Genomic DNA, 13,182 nt, shown 5'->3' with positions numbered 1-13,182 from the left:
ATTCTTCATCTTATTCTTCAGCTCACCTTCAAGATTCTTCTTGTCAAGATGACCATTGACTTCCACATTGCTAACACTAATGCTGATACATGTAGCACCTCTTCATTCTGTTGTGCAGCGAATTTCCCATTTTCCTTCCAGACCTTGAACTCCTTGAAGTCAGGGACCATATCTACAATACAATTTAATATCCTAGCACAGTGGTTGGCTCCTAGTTAGCTGTTTAATAGATGCTTGTAAATGAATGGAGGATGCAAGTTCAGATCTCGGGAAAGACTGCTGCAGTAGTTAACTCACAACCCTCCACTGATACGGTAGATAGAAATTAGAAGGAACATCAGAAGACAGGGGTTCAAAGTTTGGCACTAGCAATAACTGTTATCAAAATTCTCACCTTAGTTTTTTCATATGCTCTACCTATATAACCAAAAATTTTAAAAGATTTTATTTATTTATTCATGAGAGACACATAGAGAGAGGCAGAGACATAGGCAGAGGAAAAAGCAGGCTTCCTGCAAGGAGCCTGATACGGGACTTGATCCCAAGACCTGGTATTGCGACCTGAGCTAAAGGCAGACACTAGACCATTGAGCCACCCAAGTGCCCCCACCAAATTTTTTATATCTTTAAACTTTTAAAATTAAAACTTAAAAAAATATTTATTTATTTATTTATTTACTTGAGAGAGAGAGAAAAAGAACTCAAGCAGGGTTGGAGTGGAATGGAGGAGCAGTGGGGGGAAGGAAAGGCAGGGGGAAAGAATCTCTAGCAGACTTCTTGCTGAGTGGAGAACCCCTAGCAGGATTCAATCTTACGACCCTGAGATCATGACCTGAACCAAAAACAAGAGTTGGACACTTTAACTCATTGAGCCATAAGATTATCATTATTATTTTTTTAATCACTGAAGCTGAATTTCTTAGTCCTCTACCAACAAATTCCTTCTTGTGGATTGCAAAACTCATGAAATTACATGAAAGTTAACCTTTTTCCCCTTTTAATTATGAAAAATTTCAGACCTAACAGAAATAGAATAGTATAAACACCCATGTACGCATCACTAGCTTAAGCTACTATCCGCATATAGCTGATTTGGCTTTATTTCTCTCCTTACTCACTTCTTCCTCCCATTAGTTTCATACAAATCCTGGACATGGTATCATTTCATGATGTATACTTCAGTATCTATGAAATATAATTGTTAACTGCTAGCCGCTACTCCTTCTGTTCTTCAGTGGCTTAAAAAGTGAAGTATTCAAAAAAAAAAGTGAAGTATTCAAAAAAAAAGTGAAGTATTCATTGAATGGTATGTTGCTCTTCCCAGATATCAGATAACTAACACAATGATTTTATTTATTTTTTATTTTTATTTTTTTAAAAGACTTTTATTTATTCATGAGAGACACAGAGAGGCAGAGACAGAGGCAGAGGGAGAAGCAGGCTTCCTGCAGGGAGCCCGATGCAGAACTCGATCCCCGGATCCCGGGATCATGACCTGAGCCAAAGGCAGATGCCCAACCACTGAGCCAGTCAGGCGTCCTCATAATGATTTTATTTTATGACTTAACCAAACTGTAACTTCTTTGAGGGGGGTGGAGGAGGGTGGATATCACAGCATCTAGCTTTGTGCCTTGCAGTCAATAAATAGAGGTTGAAGGAAAACAAATTCAACATGGTTTAGGTTTTTTAATACTTTATTCACAGGAATCTAGGGCCTGCCTTGTCTTACCTCCTTGCTTCTGTTCTCTCTCTGTATTCATTACTCTACAGGAAGATTTCCAATTCAAAGGTTTTCTTTTTTGCCTGTTTTAAATCAAAAGATTTCAGCCTTTGAGGACTCCGGGCAGGACTCAGTCCCAGGGGGCGGGGCCTCCGGGGCGGGTCTGCGCCGAGGCCCCGCCCCCTCCCCTCCCCGCCCCGCCCCCTCCCGCTCTCGTCCTTCCCGGCAGCCCTAGCGCACTTCCCAGCGCTCCTCAAGATGGCGGCCGACAGTGAGGTGAGGTGTTTGCTCCCTGCCTCTCCCGGTCTGTAAGCTTGCTCCTCCACGTCAGCGCCCGGGGGCTTATTCTCTTTATCTTTCTTTTCCTTTACCGTAGCCCGAGTCCGAGGTATTTGAGATCACGGACTTCACCACTGCCTCGGAATGGGAAAGGTGAGTGAGTCCTGTCAGTGGTTGTCGGTACCGCGGGCCGCGGCGTCCCCTGGCCGCTTCCCCGAGGGAGACCACGTGTGACGCCGCTAATGCGGGAGAAGTAAGGCCGGCGAACCGCGGGCTCTGCGGCTTCTGTCCTCGGTCAGCCGCACGCCTCTTCCGCGTCTCGCGTCTGCCAGGCGGCGGCCCGCCCCCGTCAGCCCAACCCCTGAGACTCGGCTCTCAGAAAAAGTTCTGTTTCACTCTCAGACCACTTTCCTCAGACCTCCGTCGTCGCCCACCCGCGGAAACAGTTCCCCGAGCTACCACTTCCGTGGCTGGTGTCGTTTCCGTTTAACTCCTGTTGTTACCCTAAGCCGTAAACTTGGCAGCTGCCGTTTTCCTCTCGTGGGCATAGGTGTACCCTTTCCTGGAGGAGGCCTTCGTGGTGCTGGCGGTTGTCCATGTGCCGCCCTCCCACCGTCTCCATCCTGCCCTTTAGAATGACCTTTTAAGATAATGCTGCAGATGGTTTTGGGGACTCTCTGATTCAAGTCGTTGCATTTCCGTGGGTAATGTGCCCAGGCTTCCTGTGCCCATCGCACCTCACTGAACAGCTGAGCGAAATGAGCTGAAAGCCAACTTTGTGAAAGAGTAATAGCTGAGAATGAGAAATTTTCAGGTTGGTGTCACAGAGACCCTTCTGGGTGTGGAGGTCAGTCAGTATTTAGTTCGTTGCAACATTTGATAATCTTTCAGGTTGGGAGAGGAGATTTGCGCATGTCATGTCATTCAATGACTGAGGAAAATATTAAAGATTCCTGCCGGAGGGGCGCCTGGGGAGCTCATTTGGTTAAGTGGCCAACTCTTGATCTAGCTCAGGTCTTGATGTTGAGGCCAGGAGTCCCCAAGCCCTGTGTTGGGCTCCATGCTGGGTAAGGAGCCTACTTAAAAAATCAATCAATCAATCAATCCCTGGTGGAATAATAGTTTGATTGTGGTACGCTCCAAAAAATAAGTGGGTAAGACGTAGCCATACTGGCAAGGGCTTTATTGAACAGGTGTTCTGTGTCTAGAGTTAAACTAATGGAAAAGAACAAAGACCAAAACAAAACCTTTGATCTATGTGTTACACAAAACAGAGAATGATTAAATTGTAAGCCAGCTGGTGTGAACTGTAAAAAGTTTAGAGAAGGATGATACTGTGGATCACAATTAGGGGAGATAATTTCATAGAAAAGATAGGAAATGAGCTGGATATTGAAAGTGGAAAGTGGTTGGTTAGATTTGAGAAGGTATTAATATAAGCAGAGATGAGTATAAATGAACCTTTGGGACTTCATGAAGATGTCTTTACTGGAGTAAAGACTATCTATTGAAGGGAAATAAATAAGATTAATGAGATGAGACAGTCCATGGACAGTCTCCAAAGCTGAGTAAAGAAATCTCTAGACTCGGTGCTTTTAAAATCAGGGATTCCCAACCTTTAGTGTGCATCAGAATCATAGTTTCTGATCATATCTGAGGTGGACCTAAGAATGTGCATTTCTAGCAAGTTCCCAGGTGATGCTGATGTTGCTGGTCAGGAGACCACACTTGGAGAGAACCATTAAAGAACAATGGTGAGACACCCTTGATTTTAGAGTGGCAAAGTGATAGGATGAGAGTTGTTTCAGGAGATTAAGTCAAATGAAGCCCGGTGACTTACTTTGATCAATAGTTAGATCGGTGGTTTGGAGACTGGAGAGGGAGGGAGGGTAGAAAGGAGTATTGTTAGATATTTCGAAAAAGATTTTTAGATAGATACACTTGATGAAATGTTAGAGTAGAAAGAAACATGCAACTGGAGTTTCTTGCCTAAAAGAATGAAGATAAGAAAGTGGGAAGAGTACAGTTTTAGACCAGTTGAATTTGAAATAATAACTTGATGTCTTGAAGGTAGTTAGAAAAATGTCACCTGAATCTTGGAGGGTGGGGGTGAGGAAGCATCAAGAGTATGGAATGGAAACATGATTATTTTCCCTTAGCAAATATTTAAGGTATCCTGAAGTGCAATATTAACTCCTTTAGCTCCTTGTATGGAGATCATTGTTAACACAGTAATGAGTACTACCACAAAGTAGGAAATTTGGGTTTTGGTTTTTATGCTCATTTTTAGAGCTACAGTAGTGTTTTATAGCACATGGGAAAATGTTAAAGACTTTGGAGTCTTCTTAAACCTTGGGTTTAATGTGTGAATGAAGGTTCTTGTTAATATGTTAGGAGCCATAAAGACAGTTTATTGAGAGGACTGAATGGACTCCTCCCCCAAAAAAGGAGTCCCCCAACTCTTTAATCTTTTGTCCTTTGCTGAAATATTTTTTGAGTGCCTATGTGTCAAATACAGTGCAGGGCGTAGGGGTGTGGTCCATAAAAATAGTTCCTGCTCTTACCGGTAAAGTCTAGTAGAAGAGACAGACATGAATCTAATACAGATGAGTCTGTAATTACAATTGAAATAAGAGCTGAGAAGGGAAAGAAATCTGGTCTTACAATGCCTATAACAAAGGAACCTAATATCGAATGCAGAATCAGAGGAAACAACCCTTCAACTGTTTTTTTGAAAGCTTTCAGCAATAAAGTTTTTACATTTTTCTGGTCAAATCTCAACACTTTCAGTAGACTGCAATTTTTCTCTTTTAGGTAGTATTGATAGAATTCATTAAATAAGTGTTTTAATGTGCTCCTTCTGTGAAAGCAATATTATTTTCAATGATTTTTATTATAATGCCTCACAGAATAAAAAAATTCTAAGACTTAATATTTTGAGAAAATTTCTTCTAATCTGAATGTGTTGTGAACATTTTGTATCAAAACATATTAATACTTCTGTAGCTTCCATGTTTTCATTTAGTATATGAAATAAGCATTTTCTTATTTCCTCAAATTGTCTTCAAACATGATTTTTTATGGATGCATACTAATCCATTCAGTGGACATACCAGCTGTTTGCTGCAACTGGATAGTTAGGTGGCTTCCAGTTTTTTGCCTTTATAAATACAACGTACATTTCTAATAAAGATTCATTTATTTCTTTTAGAGAGAGTGGGGTAGGGGCAGAGGGAGACAGAGTCTTAGACTCCCTGCTGCCCAATACAGGGCATGATCTCGGGATGTTGGTATCACAGCCTGAGGTGAAACCAAGAGTTGGCAGTTTAACCAACTGTGGCAACTCGGCATCCCTCACAGGCACATTTGTACTCACAAGTGGATACATCTAAAATTTTTATTTCCTTTTATTTTTGTAAACATGCTAACTTTTCTACTTATTTTCAGAACCAATAATTGCCTTTTGATGAAACTACCCGGAAGTGGATTAGTATATATATTAATACTGCCTTTAGTCTTAAAGAGGAATTAATTAGAAGGTTCATTTAAATCATAAAAATCAGATTTATCATTACTGTCATTACTGTCTTAAATGTAAATATTAACTTATATTGTCACTGAAGGAAAAAACCTGATGCTTGTGAATATATTTTGACTGGAATTAACTATTACTCTAGCAATATGATGTAGGTGTTTTAGGAGAGCAATTTTGCTGTTAGATTGCATCATACTTCTATAAGAAGTTAGCTTCTTAGTGTAATAAAGTCTTCTGAAAGAGTCTTTTAACGCTACTACTGAGATTTGACAGTTTTAATTTGCTGATATTGACCATGTCACTAGTCAAAATTCATTCTTTTTTAAAGATTTTTATTCATTTGAGAGAGCGAGTGAGTGAGCACTAGTAAGTATGAGTGGGGTGATAGGCAAAGGGAGAGGAAGAAGCAGACTCACCACTCAGCTGGGAGCCCAGTGCAAGTCTCCAGGACTTGGAGATCATGACTTGAGCCAAAGGCAGGTGCTTTACCATCTGAGCCACCCAGGTGCTCTTTCATTCTCTTTAATAGGTCCACTTCATCAGTATATTTTTAAAATATTTTATTTATTTGAGAGAGGGAGAGAGAGAGAGAAGCGCATGAGCAGTGGGGAGAGGAAGAAGCAAGCTCCTCACGGAGTAGGCAGCCTGACGATGTGGGGCTTCATCCTAGGACTTTGGATCATGACCCAAGCCGAAGGCAGATGCTCAAGAGACTGAGCCACCCAGGCGCCCCTCATTTAGTAGATTTATTTTTATTTATTTATTTATTTTTTATTTATTTACGATAGTCACAGAGAGAGAGAGGGAGAGAGAGAGAGAGGCAGAGACACAGGCAGAGGGAGAAGCAGGCTCCATGCCGGGAGCCCGACGTGGGATTCGATCCCGGGTCTCCAGGATCGCGCCCTGGGCCAAAGGCAGGCGCTAAACCGCTGCGCCACCCAGGGATCCCCATTTAGTAGATTTAAAGATTAGATAGCGATTAGTTTTAAAAGCTGTCAGTTATTAAAGCTGACAAATCTACTTGAAGTTTCTTGCCAGCTGTCTCTTAAAACATGGTTTATTTAATTAATTTTTTAAAAAAGATTATTCATTTATTTGGCAGAGCACAAGCAGGGAGAGGGAGAAGCAGGCCCCCTGCCAAGCAAGGAGCCGGACCCATGGGGGTGGGGGAGGCATGTGCTCCATCCCAGGACTCCAGGATCATGTCCTGAGCCACAGGCAGATGCTTAAAAGACTGAGCCACCCAGGCACCCAACATGGTTTATTTTAGTGAGCAAAGTTCAAAATTCCTGGATGTTTTCTTTTGGGGGAAGAGGGAGATCAATCAGTTCTTAAATATCTTCAAAGGAAAAGTTAATTTATATAGATTAATTATTTTGAGGGTAGGGAAAAATTATTGGTTTCATAGTTATCTTTAATAGTATCCTTTTAGTCTCTCAGGTTTGATTTCTGTTCCAAATTTGTATTCATTTTAAGGTAGAGAGATTTATGCTTAATTTATATTTTATAGAAGCAGAATGCCTATGTTGGGTAAGCTGTAGACTTTTAAAAAGTCAAAATTTGGGGTGCCTGGGTGGCTCAGTTGGTAGAGCTTGGGACTCTTGATTTGGGATTGTGAGTTTGAGTCCCACATTGAGGGTGGGGTTAACTTTAAAAAATATTAAAATGTAAGAATTCTTGGATTAGAGAAGATTATTTCCACATTTATTCCACATCCATAAATTAGACTAATAATACATTTCAGTTTTTTTTTTTTTAAGATTTTATTTATTTATTCATGAGAGACATAGAGAGAGAGGCAGAGACATAGAGGGAGAAGCAGCCTCCATGCAGGAAGCCCGATTGATGTAAGACTCATTCCCCGGACTGTGGGATCACACCCTGAGTCAAAGGCAGATGCTCAACTGCTGAGGCACCCAGGCATCCCTAGGCTAATAATACAAAACTTACTGAGCCTTTTCTGATAAAAATGTTAAAATATAAAACCTACTTGTTTAAAGAAATTGTGTGATAATGATTAAAAAAAAAAGGTTATTATATGTTCAGAAAGTTGTTTTGTTTTGTTTTGTTTTTTTTTTTTTTTACTCCTCCCTAGGTTTATTTCCAAAGTTGAAGAAGTTTTAAATGATTGGAAACTGATTGGAAACTCTTTGGGAAAGCCACTTGAAAAGGTCAGATCTATTTGCTGGTGTCTCTAAATAAGTATTTACTTTGAAACTTCTATTTTTAAGCCCTTTGCTGTGTTTGGTACATTGAATTAAATTTTTTTTTTAAAGTTCTGTATGATTTATGAACATAAAGTGGCACCTGGAAGAACTTGGATTTGAATCTGGCAAAAAACATATGTAAGACATTTGTGAACTATTTTTAAATAAAATTTTATATGTATAATGTCATTCTTTGTGAGTGATTTTCTGTTTCTTCTCATGTTTACTTCTTTCTTTCTCCCTTAGAATGTTAGAAAATCTTTTTAAAAGTTTTTTGTTTGGTCAGAGAAACATTGCAATTACCAACTTCATGGGTAGAGTATATTGCCTGATGAGGAAAAATCTTGGTCTTAACTGAGTTGGTGTTATTAGCAGGTTTTTCATTCAAGTTTTGTACTTTACAATACCACTAATAGTATTTGTCTCTCCCCCCCCCTTTTTTTTAACCTTATGGATGTTTTGAGGATATTTAAGAATGAAGAAAACATTCAAAATTGAAGTAGAGTTTTAATTCTAATCTAAGATATTGCTGGATATTAAGATACTTAATTCTAATCTAAGATAAACCATACCCCAAATAATTACTAAAGAATATACTCTGAGAACAAACCTGGATTTTCTGTTTTTCACTAAAGGGAATTAACAATTTGATTTTAAGCTTATGTAGATGCTTTGTTTTATTAGACAATTTTTTGAAGTAAAATTGATTGTTTTTATTCTAAGTCTTATTAACTGCAGTTTATCTCTTGGTAGGGGACTCTATTTATGAGGGTTTTTAAGCTTTATTGTGATAACAGAATTTGAGACTATCAAAGCATTAGGATTTTCCTCTTTATTCATATGTGTAAGAAAAAAAAGTAACATTGCACGTGGAAATCCCACATCGTTAAAAAAAACATCATTTAAAGGTGCTGAGATACAAATTGATTTATTAAAATCTTATGAATACATTTTTGAGTAGAAAATGTAAAGTTTTCAAACAGATCATTCTATTCACTTGAAACAAACATAACGATATAGTTGACAGTAAAATTAGGGCAAAATAAGGTTGTTACTGGAATGGGAAATGATTTGCAGCACTAAAAAGAGAGCTAAACTGAGTATTTGTGAGCTCTGATGTTATTTATATGCCTTAATACTTTGATTTATGTGTATTTACTAAGTATCTGCTGTGTGCCAGATCTGAAGAAATAATAAGACAAGATCTATATTGCCACTGAACATAAATTCTGATGAGGAACTAAAGTGATAAATAAGCAAATAAGATTTAAAATTTTAGATGCTAAATTCAATTTTGGCATATAAATTGGGTACTGTATTCCACGTATATAGCATACTGCCAGCATGGGTTAAAGGAAGGTTGACTCTCTCCAACCCTTTCCTCCCTGTAGATGGTAGTAAATAAATGAGTTAGGGAAAACATGACTAGATTGCAAGGTGAGCTGTTAACTGTGATGAATAGTTTAAAGTATAAAGAACAGAGATTATTGAGCATATAAAAGAAAGTTTAGACAGTGACTGAAGTGATTTTAATTCATATGGGGGACAGTGATTACCAGTTCTCTTCCTCCACTGATGGGGGAATTGAGAAATTTTAAAAAACTTTTTAATTATGAAAAATTCAAACATTTATAAAATAGACAAAATAGTGTGATCAACTCCCATCTGCCCGTCACTCAATTTCAACAGTGTTCTATTTTCTTATTTCAGTACCTCTACCAACTCTCCACCCCCTACTAGATTTTTAAAAGTTTTTAAAATAAAATTTACATATAGTATGCAAAACTGCTTAATTTGAAGAAATGTTTGTATCCGTGTAACAGCGGTCCTCAGGAACTTTGGGAAACATTGCCATCACCCCAGAAAGGTTCCTAGCAACCCTTTCCAGTTAATCCCGGTGCTCCTCACTGATGTTCCCCAGGCAGGTGCTGTTCTCGCACGCTCTCTCTTTCTCTCTCTCTCTCTCTCTCTTTTTTTTTTTTTTTTTTCAACAGCAGATTACTTTCGGCTTGGATCTTGAATTTCATATATATGGCATCATACAGTAGATACTCTTTGTGCCTGCAAGAATCACTGTTTCTTTTTATTACTGAGTTGTACACTCTTGTATGAATATACTGCAGTTTCACTTGGCAGACATACTAGCTATGAATAAAGCAGAACATTCTTGTATGAGACCTTTGGAGACGTATGTTTTTATTTCTCTTAGATAAATACCTGGGAGTGAAATTACTAGGTCACAGGATAGGTAAATGTTTAACTTTATAAGGAACTGCTAAAGTTTTTTGTACCATATTATTCACCTGGCAGCAGTACATATATGAGAGTTTGGGTGGCTCTGCATTCTCACCAATTGCTTGTTTTCAGTCTTAAAAATTCTAGTTCTAGTGGGTATGTAGTTTGTAGAATTATTTGTATTTCTCATTCTGGTTTTCATTTGCATTTCTCTGATGAATATTAACATGACCACTTTTCATGTGCTTATTAGCCATTTGTTTGTCTTTCTTTGTGGAATGTCTATTCAGTTTTTTGTCCGTGTTTTAAACTGGTTTGGGTTTTTATTAATTTATAGGAGTCTTTTAGTTCTTTTGTGTACTCTGCTTTTAAGTCTTTTCTCAGATAGTTTTCTAAATCGTGAAGATACTCTTTATGTTTTCTTCTAAAGCCTTTTTATCATTTTAGCTTTTAAGTCTGGGATCCATCTTGAACTAATATTAGTATATGGTTTGAAGTGAGAAATCATGGTTCATTGTTTACATATGGATATCTTTCTAGAACCCTCTGTTGAAAACACTTTTCTCCATTAAATTTGTCAAGACGGTTGACATAGGGAGTTACCTTCTGGAATCTATTTGATATTCATTAATCTATTTGATAGTACTGTGTCAGTACCACATTGTCTTGACTACTGTAGTTTAGGGTTTCCCAACCTTGGCATTGAAATTTTGAGCCAGATTGTTATGGGGCTGCCTCATGTAGTATATTTAGTAGTATCCCTGGACTCTTTAACTATTAGATGCCAATAGCACTTTCCCAATGATGACAACCAAAAATGTATCTAGACATTGCCACATGTTCTCTGAGAGGCAAAATTGTCTTCAGTTGAGAACTACTGTATAGCTTTAAAGTAAGTCCCGAAGTTAATGTAAATTTTCAGCTTTTGTTGTTTTCCCAAGATTGTTTTGTCTGTTCTAGGTACTTTATGTTTCTATTATGGACTTTAGAGTGAGCTTCTCAATTTCTTTAGAAAGGATTATAATTATGCTGGAACTGATTTGGTTTGTGTTCAATTTATAGAATACTTTGGGGGAGAAGTGACATTTGGACAGTCTTGAAGCTTCCAATCGTAAAAATGGCTCATTCCTCCATTTATTTAAGTCTTTAATTTTTATTGGCAGTGCTTTAAAATTTTTGGTGGAGGTCTTAACTTGTCTTTTGTTAAATTTATTACTAAGTATTTTATGTTATATGCAACTGTAAGTGGAATTATTTTTTAGTTTCATTTTTCATTAGCATATAGACATACAGTAAAATTTTATATGTTGACTTTAAAACATTCTTTTTGAGTATAGTTGACATACAATGTTACGTTGGTTTTAGGCGTACAACATAGCGATTTGATGAGTTTATACATTATACTATGCTCACATGTATCATCTGCCACCATACAGCATATTACAGTTTCATTGATTATATTCTTTATGTGGTTTCTTTTATTCCGATGTCTTATTCATTCCATCCCTAGAAACCTGTGTCTCCCACTCCTCTTCACCCATTTTCCCCATTTCCCCCCACTGACCTCCCCTCTGGTAACCATCAGTTTGGTCTCTGTATTTATAGGTTTTATGTTGACTTTGTATCATGAGACCTAGCTAAAGTAAAGGTCCATAATCTTAGTGTTAATTCTTTTGCATTTGCTACATTTGTAACCATGTTGCCTGTAAATATGTGTCCACATTTTACTTCTTTTTCAATTTTTGTCGTTTTTATTTCTTACTGTTTCTGCACTAACCAGGAATTTTTTTTTTTTTAAATACTAAAACAGCTAGTGACCCCTCTCAGTTATGCACAGTGTCATCAGGGTAGTCTTTTTTTGTTTGTTTTTTAAACAAACTCTGTGCCCAACATGGGGCTTGAATTCACGACCCTGAGATCAAGAGGTGCACACTTCTACTGACTGAGCCAGTCAGGTACCCCTAACCAGGACTTTTAGTAAGATGTTGAGAACTGTTGAAAGCAGACGTTCTTGCCTTTTTCTCATTGTAAGGGAAAAAATGCTCAGTGCTTCAACATTAAAAACATCTTAAGAAAAAAAAAAAACTTAAGTTCTTCATAGGTGTCCTTTATAAGTTTGAGGAAATTTTTCTCTTAGTTTGCCAAAAGCTTTATTTTTTTTAAAATCATGAATGAGTGTTTAATTTTTTTTTAATTTTTATTTATTTATGATAGTCACACACACACACACACACACACACACACACAGAGAGAGAGAGAGAGGCAGAGACATAGGCAGAGGGAGAAGCAGGCTCCATGCACCGGGAGCCCGATGTGGGACTCCATCCCAGGTCTCCAGGATCACGCCCTGGGCCAAAGGCAGGCGCCAAACCGCTGCGCCACCCAGGGATCCCCGAGTGTTTAATTTTTTGAAATTTTACTCTGTAGCTATTGAAATAATCATGTGGCTATTTTGTTTTCTAAATGTGGTAAATCATGTTGATTTATTTTTATTTATTTATTTATTTGTTTGTTTGTTTATTTATTTATTTATTTTTGTGGTGAAATACATACAAGATTTACCGTTAGGTGTAAAACTCAGTGGCATTAAAGTACTTTGACATTGTTGAAGTTTTCGTCAACCCAAACTGAAAACTTCATTCTCCTTAAGCAGTAACTTCCTCTCGCCTACTCTAAGCCCCTGGTAACCGCTATTCTGTCTGTTGCTGTGAATTTGAGTAGCCTAAGTATCTCATATAAGTGGGATCACGTAGTATTTATTAGGCCTTTTGTTTCTGGCTTATTTCACTAAGCGTAATGTCAAGATTCACCATGTTGTGCAATGTGTCAGAATTTTCTTTTTATGATGTAATAATCATTTTATGTACATACCACATTTTGTTAATCCATTCATCTATTGGTGAACACTTGAGTTGTGTCTACTTTTTGGCTATTATGAATTATATTATGAATAATTATGGATAATATTCCAGTGTATGTATATACCATATTTAAAGAGAGTTTTTGCAAATTAGATAGTTGAGGATCATTCAGTGATGAGAATAGTTTTCTGAGTTGAAGTAAATCAAAATGAAAGCAGCATTCAGTTACCTATAATGTTTTTAGGAATAGGATTATTTAAGGTAAGGTTTAGTCTTTTTTTTCCCCTCCTCCATTTTTTTTCCTTCCTTCCTTCCTTCCTTCCTTCCTTCCTTCCTTCCTTCCTT

General features: G+C 37.7%; 2 protein-coding genes across 3 annotated transcripts in view; one reads left to right on the top strand and one right to left on the bottom strand.

Moving 5' to 3' along the window:
• MAP3K19 (mitogen-activated protein kinase kinase kinase 19) overlaps positions 1 to 170 on the bottom strand; it is a 66,511-nt gene extending 66,341 nt beyond the window's left edge. Inside the window, exon 1 of the mRNA XM_055316545.1 lies at positions 27 to 170. Coding sequence (XP_055172520.1) covers positions 27 to 170 — 144 coding nt within the window. The remainder of the gene's footprint in view (positions 1 to 26) is intronic.
• A 1,785-nt stretch (positions 171 to 1,955) lies between these two features.
• The window catches only part of RAB3GAP1 (RAB3 GTPase activating protein catalytic subunit 1), a 97,151-nt gene continuing 85,924 nt past the window's right edge, over positions 1,956 to 13,182 (top strand). The window contains exons 1-3 of one of the 2 annotated variants that reach the window (XM_055316179.1): positions 1,956 to 1,996; positions 2,097 to 2,152; positions 7,630 to 7,705. In XM_055316179.1, the coding sequence (XP_055172154.1) occupies positions 1,979 to 1,996; positions 2,097 to 2,152; positions 7,630 to 7,705 (150 nt within the window). In that variant the 5' untranslated portion in view covers positions 1,956 to 1,978. Of the gene's footprint in view, positions 1,997 to 2,096; positions 2,153 to 7,629; positions 7,706 to 13,182 lie in introns of those variants that run through there. The other variant, XM_055316180.1, reaches the window with a different exon arrangement.

The sequence above is a fragment of the Nyctereutes procyonoides genome, unplaced genomic scaffold, assembly GCF_905146905.1.
Source record: "Nyctereutes procyonoides isolate TBG_1078 unplaced genomic scaffold, NYPRO_anot_genome, whole genome shotgun sequence".
Taxonomy (NCBI): Eukaryota; Metazoa; Chordata; class Mammalia; order Carnivora; family Canidae; genus Nyctereutes; species Nyctereutes procyonoides.
Note: the sequence above shows the minus strand (reverse complement) of the source record. Positions and strands in the feature narration are given on the sequence as shown.